The sequence below is a fragment of the Microcaecilia unicolor genome, chromosome 1 (genome assembly GCF_901765095.1).
Source record: "Microcaecilia unicolor chromosome 1, aMicUni1.1, whole genome shotgun sequence".
In the NCBI taxonomy this organism is placed as follows: Eukaryota; Metazoa; Chordata; class Amphibia; order Gymnophiona; family Siphonopidae; genus Microcaecilia; species Microcaecilia unicolor.
Window position 1 is genome coordinate 147,576,286 of NC_044031.1, and position 19,167 is coordinate 147,595,452.

The 19,167-nt window shown below is 42.8% G+C and overlaps 1 protein-coding gene across 1 annotated transcript in view; it reads left to right on the plus strand.

Annotated features, from left to right (window-relative positions):
- Positions 1 to 10,473: 10,473 nt before the first annotated feature.
- The window catches only part of LOC115470351, a 32,360-nt gene continuing 23,666 nt past the window's right edge, over positions 10,474 to 19,167 (plus strand). Inside the window, exons 1-2 of the mRNA XM_030203477.1 lie at positions 10,474 to 10,926; positions 18,786 to 18,870. Of these exons, the coding sequence (XP_030059337.1) occupies positions 10,474 to 10,926; positions 18,786 to 18,870 (538 nt within the window). The remainder of the gene's footprint in view (positions 10,927 to 18,785; positions 18,871 to 19,167) is intronic.

A 19,167-nucleotide genomic window follows, 5' to 3' on the forward strand; every position in this document is an offset into this window, starting at 1 on the left:
TAAGAATATCATGGCAATCATATTGACGGAATAAGAAATTCAGAACTATAACAAAGAGATACATAAGCATATCATGTAGAATTAGGAGTGTATAAATAGATTATACATTGAAACCCACTACTCAGTGTATGACGAAGGCTAAGGAAGCAAATAGAATGTTAGGTATTATTAGGAAAGGAGTGGAAAACAAAAATGAGGACGTTATAATGCCTTTGTATTGCTCCATGGTGTGACCGCACCTTGAATATTTTGTGCAATTCTGGTCACTGCATCTCAATAAAGATATAATGGACTTAGAAAAGGTAAAGAAAAGGGTGACAAAAATGATAAAGGGGATGAGATGACTTCCCTATGAAGAAAGGTTAAAGCAGCTAGGGCTCTTCAGCTTGGAGAAAAGACGGCTGAGGGGAGATATGATAGAGGTCTATAAAATAACGAGTGGAATGGAATGGATAGGCGAGAATCGCTTGTTTACTCTTTCCAAAAATACTAGGATAAGGGGGCACGCAATGAAGCTACAAAATAGTAAATTTAAAACGAACCAGAGAAAATATTTCACCACTCAACGTGTAATTAAACTCTGAAATTCATTGCCAGAGAATGTAGTAAAAGCAATTAGCTTAGTGAGGTTTAAAAAAGATTGGATAGCTTTCTAAAAGAAAAGTCTATAAGCCATTATTAAAATGACTTGGGGGAAAATTTTTTATTTCTTTGTACCCCGCGCTTTCCCACTCATAGCAGGTTCAATGTGGCTTACATATTATATACAGGTACTTATTTTGTACCTGGGGCAATGGAGGGTAAAGTGACTTGCCCAGAGTCACAAGGAGCTGCCCATTCCTGCAGTGGGAATCAAACCCAGTTCCCCAGAACCAAAGTACACCACACTAACCACTAGGCCACTCCTCCACTGCTTAGGTCTAGGATAAGCAGCATAAAATGTATCATACCATTTTGAGATCTTGCCAGGTACTTGTACCCTTGTTTGGCCACTGTTGAAAACAGGATGCTGGGCTTGATGGACATTCGGTCTGTCCCAGTATGGTAATACTTATGTATTCATGTAACGTTTTGCATAGTATTCTATGCCACATCCACAGAAGTAAATTTTGTAGGTACACCATTGATAGTCATCAAGAGTCCAAAGGGGAAAGGCCCAGCGATACCACATCTGCAACTTCACAAGAGCTTGGGTGAACTCCCGGAAGGACCGACGTTTGTCCAGGGTAACTGCAGCCAAATCCTGAAACAGCCAATTCCACTGCAGGCAACCCCATTCCTGTGCCTTATGCAGCATAGCTTCCTTATCAAGAAAGCATAGAAAACAAGCCATAACATCATGGGGTTTCCCATCAACACGAGGCCCCAGTGCTCTATCTGCCCTTTCAAGCTGAGGCAACTCATCTGGCCCATCACTACCGGAAGTCATCAGCCAGGAAAAAAGCTGTTGCACTGTGACAGTCAAATCCTTATACTCTGTAGTTTCTGAGTTGCTCCGCACCCACACACTGCACCGGTTGCGATTTTCCAGATCCTAAAGTTTGTAGAGGAGATCCCGGTGCTCCTCCTGAAGGTCCACTACATTCCTCTGCACTGCTGTCACACTAGTTTTACAATGGCCCATATGTTCCTCCAACTAATCTACTGGAGTACCCAAACTCACCAAATCAGACTTAAATTTCTTGTACTGTCTCCTTAATTTTGGTTTTCACAGAGGCAATTTTAGTTTTTAAGTCCCTGAACCAGGAATGAAGATCCTTAGCCAAGACCCCAGGATGTGCTGCTTCTCCTTCAGCCATTGTGCTGCCATTAGCCTCCAGTGGCAAGTCCTGCAGGAGCATCTGCATGCGCTCACAACACCGCTGGGCCACATGGCTCACGAGCCACCACCTTCTCAACTAATTTCATTGGCAGTCTCACCTTTCTGCTTTGAGTTTTCAATGCCATTAGGAGTGCTCTACACGACCACAACTTTGCAGGAAACTTTGCACTGATGATTATTATTTGTTGCATTTGTATCCCACCTCTTTGCAGGCTCAAAGTGGCTTACGATACATCATGAGTAGTGGAAGAATGTTAGTAAATAAACATTTAGTATTGCAGGATCTTGGTCAGCATGATGATAATAAAACAAAGTAATAGTATACAAGCAGATATTAAGAAACAGTTCTGAATATAGATGGGCGAGTTGTGCATATTCACATTGGTTGATCTTTGTGGTACGCTTTATTAAAGAGATGGGTCTTCAGTAATATGCGGAAGTTCGTTCTTTCGTAGATCGATTTCAAGCTGCACGGCAGTGCGTTCCATAACTGTGTGCTCAGGTAGGTAAAGTTTGACGCATGCATTAGTTTGTATTTCATTCCTTTGCAGCTGGGGAAGTGCAGATCAAAGAATGTGCGGGATGATCTTTTGGCATTCCTAGGTGGTAGGTCTATCAGGCCTGACATGTAAGCTGGTGCGTCTCCATGGATAATTTTGTGAACTAGTGAGCATATTTTGAACGTGATGCGTTCCTTAAGTGGGAGCCAGTGTAATTTTTCTCGTAAGGGCTTGGCACTTTCAAATTTTGGTTTGCCAAATATGAGTCTAGCTGCAGTGTTCTGGGCTGTCTGGAGTTTCTTGATTATTTGTTCTTTGCAGCCGGCATATAGTGCGTTGCAATAGTCTAGGTGACTGAGCACCATTGATTGTACCAGGTTGCGGAAAACACTCCTTGGGAAGATGGGGCTATAGAACCATGGGGAAGAGGAAATCACTATGACTCAGTCGGAGCTCTCAACTCAGGCAACCATCATACTTGGTGATGCCATTTCCTCCATGGACAAGCGATTTAAATGGAAAGTATTGAGCATTTCCACTCAAGGCAGAACATAAATGACCTCCACACTTCAAAAAGCATAGTGAGGAGTAAGGAGTAGCAATTATTGTTCTGTCCTCTGACAGCTTTGCACTTGTTTATAGTGTGACCCTAAAATGTGTTTAATGCTTTTACTGCTATTCTCACTTCTAAGGATTTTTACTGCTGCATTCCTCACTGCAAAGATAAATGAGCAATGCATTGTGTGTAATGTAGTCTCATATATAATGGAACCATACCTGCCTATTTGTATAAGGACTATTACTATTGTTCTATGCCGCTGCCAAGACCTCTTCTTCTCAGCCAAGCTTGGCTCCTTTGTCTACCTGCTATCATTTCCTGGTCATTCTTACTATCTGTCCTGAGAGGTCAGCCAGGTATGACCTTTCCCTCCAATTGAGGGTTGCCCTCTTTGATCACCCTTGCTACCTGATGGCAGGCTCTGCCCCTATTGGTCTCTTTACCTCCTCCTCCTTGGGCCTGTGTGAGCCCCATTTTGTCCTCTCTCTCTCTCTTTCACTCTCTCTCCATGAGGCATTCTCCATCTTGCTTCAGACAGCACTTGTCCAACTAAACTCCTTGGAATGAACTTGGTTTTTACCTTGCAACATATCTTCCTAATAAGATATTGCACTTTCCAGCCACCCAGCTCTGAGTCTCTGTGCAACACTTCTGAACATTAGACTGTGAGTAAATTATCTATATTTATTCAATAAAAGAAATTTCAGAAAATATAGAGACTTCAGGTGTGTGCTGGTGTACCAAGGCTATACTTCAAGATATTGAGACTTTACAGTTAACAAGTCTTAAGAGGCGTGAGAATTACAACCCTAATCACTTTACTGGACAGACTACATGAGCCATGTTGCTCTTTATATGGCATCATTTACTGTGTTATAATTTGCAGTGTTTCTTTAAGGAAATGTCTCCCACACACTCACTTCTTTAATCATAAAGGAATCCTGTTCAGAAGGAATGGATCCTCAGAAGCTTAGCAGAGATTGGGTGGCAGCACTGGTGTTTGGGAGGCAAGTCAAGTACTGGGCAGACTTCTACAGTCTATGCCTCGAAAATGGCAAGGATAATGTAACCTAGGGGTTAATAAAATAAATAAAATTACCTGAGTTGTCCTAGAGTTCCTTTGTGGCCAGCAGCGCAGGTCTTTAGAATTAGCTGAGAGCTGAGCTTCTGTTGCTTAGCAACAGCTTTGCTTACTGTTACAGAGAGGCTCTCTGGCTAGCAGTTGGAAGAGGAAGATGGAGCAGCAGCTGTGAAGAGTGAGGATGTGAGAGACTGGATGGCAGAGTCTGTGTGATAGAGAAATTGGGTTTTTATTCTCATTAAGGAGTGAGAAGGGTTTAAAATAGTAGGGAATACCTTAAAGTGGGTTTTAAAGTGTGTGTCATGGCCTGTTGAAAGCTAAAGTATTTATTGACCCAAAAAGGGAATAGCCTCCTGGGTTTTGTAATGAAAATGTGAAAGTGTGAGTGAACCAGATGGGATTTATTATTGTGAGGAGAAAGTTGTGACCCTGGGGAGGATAGAAAGAAAATCAGTGTCATACAGATATATATAGTAGTGTAAAGGGTAACAAGTGACATAGGTTTGAATGATAGAATGTTTAGTGAACAGATGGAATGAGAGAGTGGCTGCAGGAACTGAGCGGATGAGCTGCAGGACCGCTCCTCAGAGTAGGGTCCCAGTAAGACAGCCTAGGTTTTGCAAGAGATAGGAAATTGTTTAAATTTTGTTTTAGCTAAGATCAGACCACAGTACTGATAACATTAAAAGTAATGTCACCAGGTAAAAGGCATTTCATGTAAATAGGGAGTAAGGGTTTTGCCTCCCATTTTAGTTGCTTAAGGAAGGTTTAGGAAGAAGAAAAATCCGGAAGATAACACACCTGGACGACTGGGCCCCCACGCAAGCAAGGCTGGAGTCAAGCTTCCTCAGCTAAGTGGCATTTGTCACACCACAGATAAAAGAGACTGAAGTGGGTTAGGGGGTATATACTAAAACTACAAGTAGGTTACAGTGTGAAAGACAGAGGAGAGAAAACAAAACATACTTACCGGGGTTTCCTGGTCCGAATTCGGAGTTTTCTGATGAAAAAACTGAATATCTGAAAAACAAAAAGTTAATAAGCAAGAATCAAATTATTTATAGAGGGAACACAAAAGAACTGATTCTAAATCTGTGAAAATAAATCGAAAATGCATATTATTTAAAATAGCACTTATCTGATAGGGATGAAAAGTTGAGTTGAATCCTGTGAAAAAAAAGAGAATATATGAGATCAAATGAGTATGATTACATCTGGAATCTTCACAAACATATGCTGAATATTAGTTAAAATTTAGAAACATTGTTGTGCAGTCACTGTTCCATGATTTATGCTAAAGTGTTGCAGAGATACCAAATTTATGTATTAAGTTAAATTCCACATCATTAAATGTTCTCTAATTAACTGAAGATTTGACTGGTGTGTTCCATCAAAATCTGAGAAAAATCCCTACATTTAGATTACTTTCCTCTCATGTCCTTTGAGGGCACGAGACGAGGTTAGTGTGTTTGTTCTCCCTCCACGACTGGGTGCTGGGTTCTGGAGCCACGACTACACACAATAGGCGGAATAGAACCCAGAGCTTAACATACATCTTACCCAGAGGTGAGGGGGTGTAACAATAAACCAAGGTCAGTTATACATATAAAGTAGCACATATGAGTTTATCTTGTTGGGCAGACTGGATGGACCGTACAGGTCTTCATCTGCCGTCATCTACTATGTTACGTTACGTAAGTGTAATGCAGACAAGCAGAGTTTACAGCCTTGTAAATTAACAGTATTTTAATGGAGTATTCACTACAGTATGTAACCAAGTATAAGTTCATTTGTTGATCCTCTGCCCTGATTCATACGGCTTTTCTCTTTCCTACACCTTTGTTTTCCAATATTTAGAACAATAGTAGCTCAACTTGTTGAGTGGTTGCTATGCTTCAGTTGCCCAGTTCCATGCAGACACCATGTCCAGTCACTAAACTCTTTTGAATCCTGAGGCAGAATTAGCTTTGTTTCTTAGCAACTTATTTCAGTAAAGCAAGATCACACTTTCCAGTCCCTCATAAAAGCATTTCACAGTATAAACCCGCTCTGCAAACATATATTGATTTAACTGGTTTACTTCTTTATATTAGTGAACTACAGACTTGGGGAAGTGAAATGAAATGAAATCATACGCTTGTGGAGGTAAGTAGAATTCCAGTTTTAATCTCAAATAATATTTATACACAAAGGGGATGATTTTATTAGGGATCTGAGAATGTAGAACATTTCATGTGCTCAGATGGCCTGTTAGAAAACTGCCTGGGTTTATATGTGCTTAAAAAGCAAATGCACGAACATTAAAGAAAATTGTCTAAAGTTAGGCAGCAAACAAAAAGGGGCAACACTGAACCTTCAAGACTGAGACAACAGGAGTATTTTATTGATATTGACCCTACACGAGCCGTGTTTCGGCGTTAAAGAACGCCTGCCGCAGGGGTCAGAGATTGAATGTAAATAATGTAAACAATGTATGAATCCAATACCTCCGAACGGGAATGAAGAGAATCTTTAAAGCCAAGCGTGCCTTGTGGAAATAGCAGCCGCAATAAAAGGAAAAAACTCCTGCATATAGCCTTGTATTTTGCAAATGCAAATACTGAAGTTAGGCAGCAAATATGCATGTAAATAAGAACATAAGAATAGCCATGCTGGGTCAGACCAATAGTTCATCTAGCCCAGTATCCTGCTTCCAGCAGTGGATAATCCAGGTCACAAGTACCTGTCACATAGGCATCAGAATGGGGGGAGCCACTGGTGCCGTGGCATCCTGAAAAATCTCAAGGCAGCAGGATGATCAGCAAGCTCTCTCCAGTCCCACCCAATACCTCCTTGCCGCAGCCACCGCTGTTACATAAGTACATAAGTAATGCCACACTGGGAAAAGACCAAGGGTCCATTGAGCCCAACATCCGGTCCACGACAGCGGCCAATCCAGGCCAAGGGCATCTGGCAAGCTTCCCAAACGTACAAACATTCTATACATGTTATTCCTGGAATTGTGGATTTTTCCAAAGTCTATTTAGTAGTGGTTTATGGACTTGTACTTTAGGAAACCGTCTAACCCCTTTTTAAACTCTGCTAAGCTAACCGCCTTCATCATGTTCTCCGGCAACGAATTCCAGAGTTTAATTATGCATTGGGTGAAGAAAAGTTTTCTCCGATTTGTTTTAAATTTACTACACTGTAGTTTCATCGCATGCCCCCTAGTCCTAGTATTTTTGGAAAGCGTGAACAGACGCTTCACATCTACCTGTTCCACTCCACTCATTATTTTATATACCTCTATCATGTCTCCCCTCAGCCGTCTCTTCTCCAAGCTGAAAAGCCCTAGCCTCCTTAGTCTTTCTTCATAGGGAAGTCATCCCATCCCCGCTATCATTTTAGTCACCCTTCGCTGCACCTTTTCCAATTCTACTATATCTTTCTTGAGATGTGGCGACCAGAATTGAACACAATACTCAAGGTGCGGTCGCTGTTGCTGTTTCAGCAGTGGTGGCAAAAACAAAGAAAAAGATAGCAGGACCGCATTGTTCCTGCTCATGGCTGCCAGCCCCTTCTTCCTCTGACATAATTTCCTGTGCTGGCACAGAGCCGGCAGCCATGAACTGGAACAGTGCAGCCCTGCTATCTTCTTCTTTGTTTTGGCTGCCACTGCTGAAACAGCAGCAGAAGCAGTCGTGGCTGCGACAGGGGGTATTGGGTGGGAGTGGGGAAAGCCTGGTGCACCAGTGACGGTAAGGATGTCTGGTAGGGGGCGAAAGGGGTTAGATGCTATATGTTAGGGGAAGGCTGAAAAAGAGGACAGATGCTCAATGGAGGGGGGAAGGAGGTCAGACTCTCGTTGGAAGAGTTCAGAGAGGTGGCAGATGCTGGGTGTAGGGAGAACAGGAGGGCCAGATGCTGGATGAAGTGGGGAGAGGGTACAGATGCCAGATGGAAAGGGGGAGAAAGGAGACAGACGCTGGATGGAACTGGGGAGAGAGAGGGGCCAGACTCTGGATAGATCGAAGGAGAGAGGTGTGCCAGACTTGATGGAAGTAAGGAGACAGAGGGGCTAGATGGTAGATAAGGGGGGGAGAAAAAGAGGAGAGATTCTGGGTAGAAGTGAGAAGGTCAGATGCTGGATGGAAATGGGGGAGAGAGAGAGAGGGGACAGACACTGGATAGAAAGGGAAAGAGAAGAACTATTACCGCAGGAGCCCTTACCGCCACCTCAGTGGGAGGTAGTAAGGGTTCCCCATCGCACGTGGCCATTTTTGGGGGGAGCATTTACCTGCTGTGGTTAAAAGGGCCCTGGTGTATGCGAAAAACAGCACCCACTGCTACCACAGGGCGCTTTTTCCCGTAGCTTAGTAAAAGGACCCCTCAATGAAGGGTGACTTGACCAAGATTTCAAGGAGCAGCAGTGGCCTCCCTGTTTCTCAGTCTGCAGCTCTACTAGGTATAGCTAATACTAATAGCACATCTTCCCTCTAAGCTGCGCTTTTCATCTGCTGAGTAAAATTCAGAGTACCTATAAACATAGTTAAATTACAGGCGAACAAGGAGGGAAAGCGTGCAGAGCATGGCTCATGGAATTCTTTCCGGCCTCCCAGTGAGTGTGTTACTACTACTACTACTACTACTTATCATTTCTATAGCACTACTAGACGTACATAGCACTGTACACTTGAACATAAAGAGACAGTCCCTGCTCGACAGAGCTTACAATCTAATTAGGACAGACAAACAAGAGATAAGGGAATATTAAGGTGAGGATGATAAAATAAGGGTTCTGAACAAGTAAATATGGGTTAGGAGTTAAAAGCAGCATCAAAAAGGTGGGCTTTTAGCTTAGATTTGAAGACGGCCAGAGATGGAGCTTGAAGTACCGGCTCAGGAAGTCTATTCCAGGCAAATGGTGCAGCAAGATAAAAGGAACGGAGTCTGGAGTTAGCAGTGGAGGAGAAGGGTGCAGATAAGATTTACCCAGTGAACGGAATTCCCGGGGAGGAATGTAAGAAGAGATGAGAGTGGAGAGGTACTGAGGAGCTGCAGAGTGAATGCACTTATAGGTCAATAAGAGGAGTTTGAACTGTATGCGGAAACGGATAGGAAGCCAGTGAAGTGACTTGAGGAGAGGGCTAATATGAGCATAACGACACTGGTGGAATATTAGTCGTGCAGCAGAATTTTGAACAGATTGAAGAGGAAAGAGATGGCTAAGTGGGAGACCTATGAGAAGCAAGTTGCAATAGTCTAAGCGAGAGGTGATAAGAGCGTGGATGAGGGTTCTGGTAGTGTGCTCAGAAAGGAAAGGGCAAATTTTGCTGATATTATAGAGAAAGAAATGACAGGTTTTAGCAGTCTGTTGAATATGTGCAGAGAAGGAGAGGGAGGAGTCGAAGATGACCCCAAGGTGTTATCTGTAAGAAGTGCTCACAATGTAATGTACCAGAAAATGTTTGCTCATGTCAACTTCATTGCTCCATCTTTCTTGCCCCCCGCAATGAGTTTAGAACCTTACCTCCCTCCTTCATGGCAGCGATACTCCAAATGGCCCGGCACCAAAAGTACTGAGGCTGGCAGGTGCAGGGCATGAAATAGTGTAACCCAGTGGGTTTAATTAAAAAATAAATAAATAAATTACCTGTGATTCGGGGCTGCCACTGGATTGAGGCTGTAGCAGGGGCAGGACTGGGCTGGAATGTTGCCATGAGTGCCGTGAGACAGGAAGGTTCTGTTCTGCTTCAATCTGCAAGGGAGGGCACTGTGGTAGTGATGGTAGAGTGGCAGCCAGAGCAGTCCTGGAATGGCATTGGTGTAGGGCGGTCAGAACTCAGAAGCTGTGGGAAATTCTAACGCTACTAATAGTAGTCTTTGCACAGTGCTACCAGATGTAATCTCAAAGTTAGCACAGTAGTTGGAATCCAAATAGTGGGTCATGTCCAACTGAGATGGAAGACCATCCTACCCATTTAGGAGATTCAGCAGGAAATCTTTGTCCAAGAAACAAAATATTTTCACTTTCCAAGCTGTGATGTTTAGAGGCTTACAGAACACAGATCCAGGTCACCTTCATCTGAGATATCCCTAGGCAAAACCTACCTACCTACCTATTTTAGCTGGATTTATAACATTCCTTGACTATAACCTTTGAAAGACTAATTATTAAATCCAAATTTGGGCATCCTTTCACTACAGCTTAGCATGTGCGAACAGACATTAGCGTGTGCTAAGTGCAAGCTGGCCCATAGCTATGAAATAGAAAACATAACATGTAACATGCTCTAATGTCCATTAGCATACACTAAGCTTTAGCTTAAATGGCCCCGAAGTATGTTAATATAATAATAATACTCTGAGTGTTCCCCATGAACTGAATTAAATTAAAGAAAAATGAGAACAAGCTATTGTTTTTTAAAAACCCAGTAATAAATATGATTGAAAAGCAAAGAAAATAGTTTTTAAAAATCTGTTTTCTTTTTTTCATGGATTAGACATATGGAGCAATCAGTCAAGCATTATGATGTCTAGTGCATCACAGCACAACACTAGAGATGAGATGACTTGTTTATTGGCAAGAAAAGTAAAATTCTCAGCAAGTCTCAATCTCAACATCGAAAGGAACAAACATTTTCAGCAACCTCATTCAGTTCCAGAAGTTGATCTCTGGAAAAGAAAGCCTCCTGATTTTAGTATCCAACTCTTCAGATCTTTGAGATTGTCAAAGAATTCAAAGGACAGCGTGGTCAAAAGAGAAGCTCTGAGTAGAAGCAGCCTCAAGCTCTTGGAGCCTGTGAAGGAATTACACAAGATATCAGAAGCTTGTTTTCCCTCTCTGACAAGAAAGCCTCAGCCTGAAAGATTCCTGACAAGATTTCAGCATGTGGGCCCATATGAAGCCAAGTTGATGTTTGTGAAGAATGGCAAATATTCAAGTGATGCTTACAAAGACCCAAAGCCACATGACTTTAGACAGGTAAGGACTCAACTTTGGACTGCAAAAAAAAAAAAAAAAAAAAAAAAAGCTTCAAATACAGCATTTCAGTTTTTCCTGACTAATAGTTAAAGGCAGAGGGCAATAACATTATGTTTCTGTCATGCATTACTATTATTCACTAATAATCAGTAAATCAGTCAGTTGGGCAGGCTGTTTTAGACTTCTCTTGCAACTATATTTCTGATCTCGTCATTATTTAAGGGGCCCTTTTACTTTAAGACTTTAGAATCTGGGCTTAGTGTGTCTTAACCTGAAACGTTCGTACATCCTAAACCCAGATTTAATGTAGTGGTATCTAAGGCTTTTAAATTTATTTTGGTAGGTCCTGCGCTAATGTTTTCATTAGTGCATGGGACTTCCAAAATACTAACATGGGAAAACTTACAACACGAGCATTCGGCATTCACTCAGTCACCCCCTTCTATCCAAACACCACACCAGAAGCCAATTTCTTTAACAAATGTGGATTTATTTAGGCCGCAGCCAGGTCCCAAAATTTTATTTACCGTAAACCTTCACATAAACCATCATTGGTAAACATCATTGATAAACATCTCCCTCCGAGTACACGGCCCTTCTTGCTTATATTACTACAGGCTGTGCCGTCCAAGCACCCTGTTATATTACTACAGGCTGTGCCGTCCAAGCACCCTGTTCCTCTTCAGTGCTGTCTGCTATAGCACGCTGTGCAATCAAATGCATCCCGTACAAGGATGCATTTACCACTTTCACCAAAGCTATTGGCCCCCTGGCCGTCCAAGCCAGGAGACTAGCCGTGTCCATCTTGTTCTGTAATCCTGCCCGCATGCAGGCATAACATTTCGCTCAGTATTGTAACTTTCAACAGGTCATTAACATATACATAGTAACTCACTTTGGCATATTATCCGCTGAGGTGCTGTGTACTCGTCGCTAATGTTACCTAAGTTCCATAGCTTATGCCACAGCCCACGGCAACGACTCCTCGTTCGCCGCGGGCTCCCCCCAAACCCTGGCTGCGACCTACCACCAGCGTAATGGCTTCAATAAAATTATGTAAATCAAAGTTGAATATATCCAGGCCCACATCAGACAGGTGGACCCCATCCGATCTATATAAACCCGCACAAGATTCTTTAAGGAACTCATGCACAATCACTTGCCCTTTAACTGACCCCATAAATTTACCCATCCACCTATTAATTTTTTTGCGTGTGCCATCGATCGCTGTATGCGACCTCTCGCCCCTCCAAACTCGTCGTGGAATAATATCCGACCAGACGAGTCTGGTCCGGGGCAGCAAACATGCCAGTTTTAATAAATCATTCTGTATTGTTTTCACTAATAGCACACTGTTCATCCCCGCTAAATCATTGCCCCCTAAATGCAGGATGAGAAACTGTGGCGCACTGGAAGTCATCAACTCCCACTCTATGGTTGGCAACAATTGAGCCCACAGCATCCCTCTCTTACCCAACCATCGTACAGCCACCTTCCCCCTCGGAAAGCCCAAATTCACCCCATCAGGCCGTACAGCTGCCCTCTTATGTGCCCAATGCACATAAGAGTGACCACAGATCCATATCTGGTACTGTTCCACCACGTCACCTGCAAAGTCACATGCAATTAACATATTATCAAATATAGCAAGTCACATGCAATTAACATATCATCAGCCATGGCAACAACAGGAAAGCCAACCTCAGTAAAGAACCACCCACCCTAACAGGGCTAACCTTAACAGGGGTACTAACGTGGAGGCCGAATGTATCTTTTGTACGCATTCGACCCCCACCGGCCTAACCGTTTAATTTGTTCACCTGGAACCCCATGCAGAGCAGCCGAAGTCGCCGCCCCAATCCTGAATGAGTGCGAACTAAATGTCGCAGATTCCAAGCCCGCCCGAGTAACACACAACTGCAATACTTTGATGAATTGAAATCGAGTCAATGGGGACGTATTAGCATGAAGCAGCAGCCAGACACCCCCCATTGGTCTAATCTGCAGGTACTGCTGCAGATTATATAAAGGACATGTAGTTTCCGGTGAGTGTGGTCTAATCCACATGTGTGTACCTCTAGCCAACTGGTCAGTTTTTGAGCTCCGTATGAGTAAATCAATCCCCGTCTGTGTAATAGTCACATCCCGCATTAACAAACCCCTGTCAGGCCCCGCAGACTTAGACTGGGCCACCAACTCACTCACCCTAAGGGCCCCATGAAAAGCCAATGCGAAGGCACAGCGGAATAGCCGTACCTCAAATGGCGAATCACACACCTCATCCATAACTGCAAACAAGGCACCCAGATCACCATGTAAAATAGGCTGACGCTTATCCACTGAAGAACCCACTACCCTGTGCCACCCTTTCATCATCCTTGACACTATAAAAGCCTTGGTGGGATTTTCCCAGCCAAACAATTTGGAGAAAAAATTAATACTAGCAATTGTAATGGCCACCTGTGCCCTACTGCGACCCTCCCTTCGAGCCGCTGATATAAAGCCCACTAATGCATCCGTGGTGAACAACCCTCCATTACCAGACTCCATCATGTGCTGCATATAAAACAGAAAAGCTGAGATATACTTCTTCCTTGTTGCCGGCGACAATGCCTGAAGAGCTAACTCCCACACTTCACGGGGCCATAAGTCCAAACGATGTCTGGCACTGTTAACATGGGAAAACTTATTACCTCCTAGTTTGCAGGTCTGATTCTATGTATGGTGCCTAAAATTAACGGGCACTAATACCTAAGTGTAAATCCCTGCGTATAGATTTACGCACACTGGCCCATATTTTATAACAATGTGCATAGATTTTGGAATGCCCTCAAAATGCCCATTTCCACGCCCCCTAAGCATGCCCCTTTTTGCCTGTTAGTGTTAGAATCTAGGCGCAATACATTACAGAATATGCTTAGCATCGTATACATGTAAATTCTAATTTTTGCCATTTAGTGCTTGTTATTGCTTGTTAAGAGCTGTTAACACTTAACACCTTGCTAAAACAATTAATCTATGCATGTAGTTATAAACTTCACCTAGATTTACACACAGAATCGCGCGTAACTCTAGGCACGCTATATAGAATCCAGGGGTTAGTGCACACTAATGCAAACACACAAGCGATTAAACCTTCCATGCTCATTCTCTGCCCTTTCTAAAGAAATATTCTTTAGTTAATGCACGCTTAGCATATGCTAAACAGGCAAAACACCACAAAATGTTTTAAAGTGTTTTGCTTGGTCCTGTTTTTCATGCAAAACCCATGGATTAGTAAAAGGGCCTCTAAGTTTGTAAACTATTTTGAAATAGGCCAATTATAAATATCTATTCCAATTTTCAAAGAGTTTAGATTCCTAATTTTCAGAGTCAAATGCCTAAACTGGCATCTTTGAAAGTTTGGTAGGGCTGAATGTCTAAATTTAGGCTTCCAATTTCATTAGGATCCCAGAAATGAGGTGGCTATGGGGGAAGAATTAGGACAGGGAAAGAAGTTACATTATGTTACAGTGGACATTTATAACCCACACATACCCCATGAGTTTAATGTAGTTTAAAACATAAGAAAATGGGCATACCCAAACATTTACATCATTAATAGATCAGTTAAAAACATTCAGCATGAAAAAAAATCTTTGAAATAGAAAGGATTTTAATATTTTATGGAACATTTTGTAACTGGAAATTTCTTATCTGCATAAGTGCTAACTCTACCCCTAGACTGCCCACAAAATAGGTAGATCTCAATTTAGCAGTCTGTGGCGATATTCAGTAGCACTAACTGGTTAAGTACTGCTGAAATTTCAGTGGCGTAGCCAGAAAGCAATTTTTGGGTGGGCCAACAGGTTGGATGGGTGGGCACTAGAGTTGCCAACCTTTTTGAAAGAGAAAAAACAGCAACCTGATGCACCCATGCTCTGTCCCTACCCCACTCCCCATAACTTCAATGAGGGTTGCAGTGCAGGCTTCAGAGGCTGCAGGCCAATTGAGAGCTAAGGGAAGTACAATAGACTGCACTATTCAGCCCCATTGAGCCATAGTCCACCAACACATATATGGTATTGAAGCCAAACACATTCTGCATCCAGAAAACCTCCTGGCCCTCCACCAACAATGGATACAGAGCACAGCAAGGACAATTCTCCATAAAACTCATCATACAAAGAAATTTTGTTTTCTAGTGTAATCTCAATTACAGACATATTATAAATTAACTTTTAAAAAATCTATAAAACAAAAGTCACTCAGAATCTAGAGCAAATCTACCATGCCAACATTAACTTCCAAAAACAAAGATCCTACCTATGAAAAAGAAGTGCCTTAAATTTATAGTAGGGCCCTAAAATACAAATACATCTATCAGGAAAGCTGAACAAGCCAAATTACTACAGAATGCTACATGGAAACTTCATGCTAACAGAATACCTCAGTCACACACACAAGACACAAATGCCAAATACAGAATAAGTGACCACAAACTCTAGAAATATAAATTAAGCGGAAACCCCAAGAAACTAGACCTTGCATGTAGTACAACACCAGAGAAACAAGAAAGGCATTTGCTCCTGTGCAAAATATAAAGATGGCACATGCCAGGGATGGTGTTAGGGGATGCAACTAGGGCAATTGTGCTTGGTTCCTTGGCCAGAGAAAGCCTGCATGCTGGAAGCTGAAGGCGCAGCCTGGTAATGGACTTTGGGGTCCTTTCCTAGATTTCTGTCCTGGACCCCAGCCATGTTTAACATCAACTTTGGCAAGATGTACATTCCAAATCTAACATATTATATTCACAACATTGAAAATAAAATAATTTTTTATACCTTTTGTTGTCTGGTCATTTTTTTCTCAAATCATATTGGTCCCAGTCTCTGGTTTCTGCTTCCCTCTGTCTTCTCTTAACTCACTTGCCAGGGTCTCCTATTTGACATTTCTTCTTTCATCATATCCATCATCCATCTCCGTTTTCCTATATTTCCTTGTCCAGTATCTCTCCCGTGTTCATATCCCCTCATCCATCATCATTCCTCTGTGCACCCATGCACCCCATGCCCAACATATCCCTTCTGTGTTCCTATTCTCCCCCTTGTCTGGTATCTCTCCCCCCTCTGTGTCCATATACCCCCCTCTCCAGTGTCTAGCATCTTATCTCTATTCCATATCCCCGTTCTCTCCCCTCCCCCCTTGTCAGGCATTACCCCTCTGTGCCCATGTGCCACCCCCATACAGCATCTCACATTTGTGTCCCTGTCCCCATGCTCCCACCTAATGTCCATCATCTCCCTTATTTATACTTCCCTATGTCCCCTTTCTCCCTCTCCTCTCTGATCCCACCCCCCAACCAGCTTCTCTTCCTCTCTTTCCTTCCCCTTATACATCTGGCTCTTTCTCCCTGCACCTCTCCCCTTCCCTCCAACCTCCCCTCTGCAAATCCCAAACCTCTCCCCTTCCTTCCAACCTCCCCTCTGCAAATCCCAAACCTCTCCCCTTCCTTCCAACCTCCCCTCTGCAAATCCAAAACCTCTCCCCTTCCCTCCAACCTCCCCTCTGCAAATCCCAAACCTCTCCCCTTCCCTCCAATCTCCCCTCTGTAAATCCAAAACCTCTCTCCTTTTCCTCCAACCCTCTGTCCCTGGCAAGTTCAGCACCCTTCTGTTCATTCAGGCCCCTCCCCTCCCATCCTCCCCTTACTGGGCCAGCACCCCACTGACTTCCTCACCCATGTCCCGCCTCCGTAAACAGGAAGTTACATCAGCGCGGCAGAGGGAAGGCCCCAGAGCAGGACGTTGGACGTCGGTGTCGCATCTATAGAGTTGCTGTCAGCGCCACATCAAAGTGTAAGCGCCGCCGCAGGGGTGGGAGACTGTGCAACAGCAGCGCCAACAGCATTAAATGAAGCGCTGCGGCAGGGGTGGGAGAGGGTAAGGATCTGCTTCTGGGCGGGCCTGAAGCTAAACTGGGTGAGCCTGGGCCCATCCAGGCCCACCCGTAGCTATGCCCCTGCGCTGAATATTAGTGGATAGCCCCACACTAGCGATTTAACCTGCTGGTTACATCACTTTGAATATTGACTCCAGTGTTTTTAATAGTTTCTCCAGGAGGGGCATTTTCAATATGACATCTAAGTCCGACTTTGGTCATTTTGCAAAAAACATCCAAAATCTGAATAGGAAAGAAAGTCATTTTCAAAAAAAGAAAAATGTCTATCTTTTTTTTTTTTTTTTTTTTTCAAAAATACTGTTTTGAACAAGGTTTTGTGCTTTGGACGTTTTGTTTTTTTTTTGTTCCATTTTTGAAAATAAAAAATGAATAAGTGCAAAACATAGAGATTCATGCCATTGGGATGTAGGAAGAGCCAGCATTTTTAGTAAACTGGTCCCCCAGACACTCCAGGAGAGCAATGGGGCAGTTAGCTTAGCAGAGTTTAAAAAGGGTTGGACGGTTTCCTAAAGGACAAGTCCATAAACCGCTACTAAACGGACTTGGAAAAATCCAAAATTCCAGGAACAACATGTATAGTATGTTTGTACGTTTGGGAAGCTTGCCAGGTGCCCTTGGCCTGGATTGGCCACTGTCGTGGACAAGATGCTGGGCTCGATGGACCCTTGGTCTTTTCCCAGTATGGCATTACTTATGTACCCTAGAGGGCACTGCTATAGACTTCATATAAATGCTCCCAGGTACACATCCCATCTTTGCTCCTTTATCTTCTACCCTGAGCCCTCCAAAACCCACTATACCCCACTGTACACCACTACAATAGCCCTTGTGGGTGAAGAGGGCACCTATATGTGGTTACAGTAGAGTTTTGGTGACTTTGGAAGGGGTCACAGTTTCCACCAGAAGTGTGACAGGTAGAGGGAGATAGGGACCTGTGTCCCCCACTATATAGTGCACTGCAGCAACCACTACACTATTCCAGGGACCTGCTTGCTGCTCTAATAGATCTGGCTCTAACATCTGAGGCTGTCATAGAGGCTGGTAAGTCATTTTTATTCAACATTTTTGGGAGGGGGGGTCAGTGACCACTGGGGGGGATTGGGAGGTCACCTCCGATTTTCTACAGTGGTCATCTGGTCATTTAGGGCACCTCTTTGTGCTTTATTTGTTATTAAAACAGTTCTAGATCAAAACATATTAGGTTTAGTCCTGGACGGTTTGGTTTTGTTCCATTATGGCTGAAAAACATCCAAGTCTTAGGACCATCCAAACCCCTCCCCTTTGAGATTTGGACACACTGCAGAAGAACAGCATAGTAAAAGTCTAAAAAATAGGTTTCAAAAATACTGTTTTGAACATTTATGTGAGAAAAACATCCAAATGCTGCTTTATACCACTTTTCAGACATTTTTCTCTTTCGAAAATGAGCCCCCCCCCCCCCCCCAAGTGTCTCATTAGTTTTAATGTCTCATCAGTTGACTTCAATTTCTTTTAAATTCACCTTTTCAAATCTGGTTTTAAAGCAAAGATTTCCTGAAAATGTGACCAAAAGTACTTTCTCGCAATATTAAAAGTGGGTATCTTAAATGCAGGATGAGCTTAAGAAGCTGTGCAGAGAGGGAGACAAAACTGAGTCATGGCATCAAGGGTTACAACTGTAGCAATATATTACTTTTTCCAAGCATAACCACAGGTTTATTGAAAGATTAAAGAGCTGGTGCTGTCATGGTTAGACAACAATACTAGCATAAAAATTAAATGTGTAACTTTTTTTCAACAAAACAATACATTTTTTTAAAGTGTACTTCTCATTCAATAGGTAGATTTGATATTCCCCCTTTCAGCTAATCTTAACCCCATTTTTTTTTTGTAAAGTACCAAGATTATGTTAATCTTTCAGTGTTTCCTTTCATCTGCAGTTTGAAAATGATATACCAGATTTTGTGACCAGCTGTAGCAGAGATCCTTTTGATTTAAAGCTTAAGTGCCAGCAGCTTAGTACAGGTAAGGCAATGTGGTGTCTCAGTTTGTGAAAATAATTATTGGTAAAGATAGTCATTAGGACTGTGACATAGCTTACCTTGCAACACAGATTATTAATTTGGAATCTTGTGTAGTACACTCTTGTTTGTGTGGTCCGATAAGAGACAGAACAACAGCAAAAGAATGTCAAACTAGGGCATGCTTACATTGCAGTACTTAAGTTGATCAACAGCAGTTAATCAATATATTTTGGGTTTGGTTTTATAACAGGACAACTATGTGATAAGTAAAAAAAAAAAAAAAAAAAAAGGCAGCTCT